This window comes from Acanthamoeba castellanii (assembly GCF_000313135.1).
Source record: "Acanthamoeba castellanii str. Neff unplaced genomic scaffold scf7180000084651, whole genome shotgun sequence".
Lineage (NCBI taxonomy): Eukaryota > Discosea > Longamoebia > Acanthamoebidae > Acanthamoeba > Acanthamoeba castellanii.
Window position 1 is genome coordinate 1 of NW_004457357.1, and position 590 is coordinate 590.

The following is a 590-nucleotide window of genomic DNA, read 5'->3' on the forward strand; positions in this document are numbered from 1 at the left end:
GTGTTTCATAGGACCCGGACCCTGCGGCGGCGGACCTTATCCAGGGCCTCCTGGAGAGGAATGTCCAGAAGCGTTTGGTCGACCCCGAGGTGCTGAAGAAGCACCCCTACTTCGCCAGCATCGATTGGGAGAAGCTCAACAGACTCGAGATCACCCCTCCCTTCGTGCCAGCGGTCAAGGGTGCGACGTCCCCTCGAGTGGCCCACTTTGCAGAATCAACCTGGTGGTCGCTGACTGAGGTGGTCACCTGATTTCTGAGCACAGGCGACGACGACACGAGCCAGATCGATCCGACCTTCACCAGGCAAAAGCCAGCGCTGTCGATCGCCGGCGAGGATGTGCTCAGCAAGACGGCCCAGCAGCAGTTCATGAACTTTACGTGGGTCGCCGACTCCGAGCTATCTCTCGACAAAGACTAAAAGTGGGAGGCGGCAAGATGGAGAGTTACCACTTGCGGCCGAGCCCTTTGATGGGAGGCAACCCAACACTACTAATAATGAGCACCACCAACACAAAGCCTTCGTCCCCTTCACCACACAAGAGCCCTCAACTCTTGGCCACTCATTGCTGAGGTTTTCCTTCCACAAAAA

General features: G+C 57.3%; 1 protein-coding gene across 1 annotated transcript; it reads left to right on the forward strand.

The window, feature by feature from the left end:
* Nucleotides 1–44: 44 nt before the first annotated feature.
* On the forward strand, nt 45–419 carry ACA1_101790 (rac-alpha serine/threonine kinase family protein; the record flags this gene model as incomplete). Its single annotated transcript, XM_004336310.1, has 2 exons — nt 45–180; nt 265–419. Coding segments are annotated over 2 exons (291 nt in total), but the record flags the coding sequence as incomplete, so codon positions are not given.
* Between the last annotated feature and the right edge of the window lie 171 nt (nt 420–590).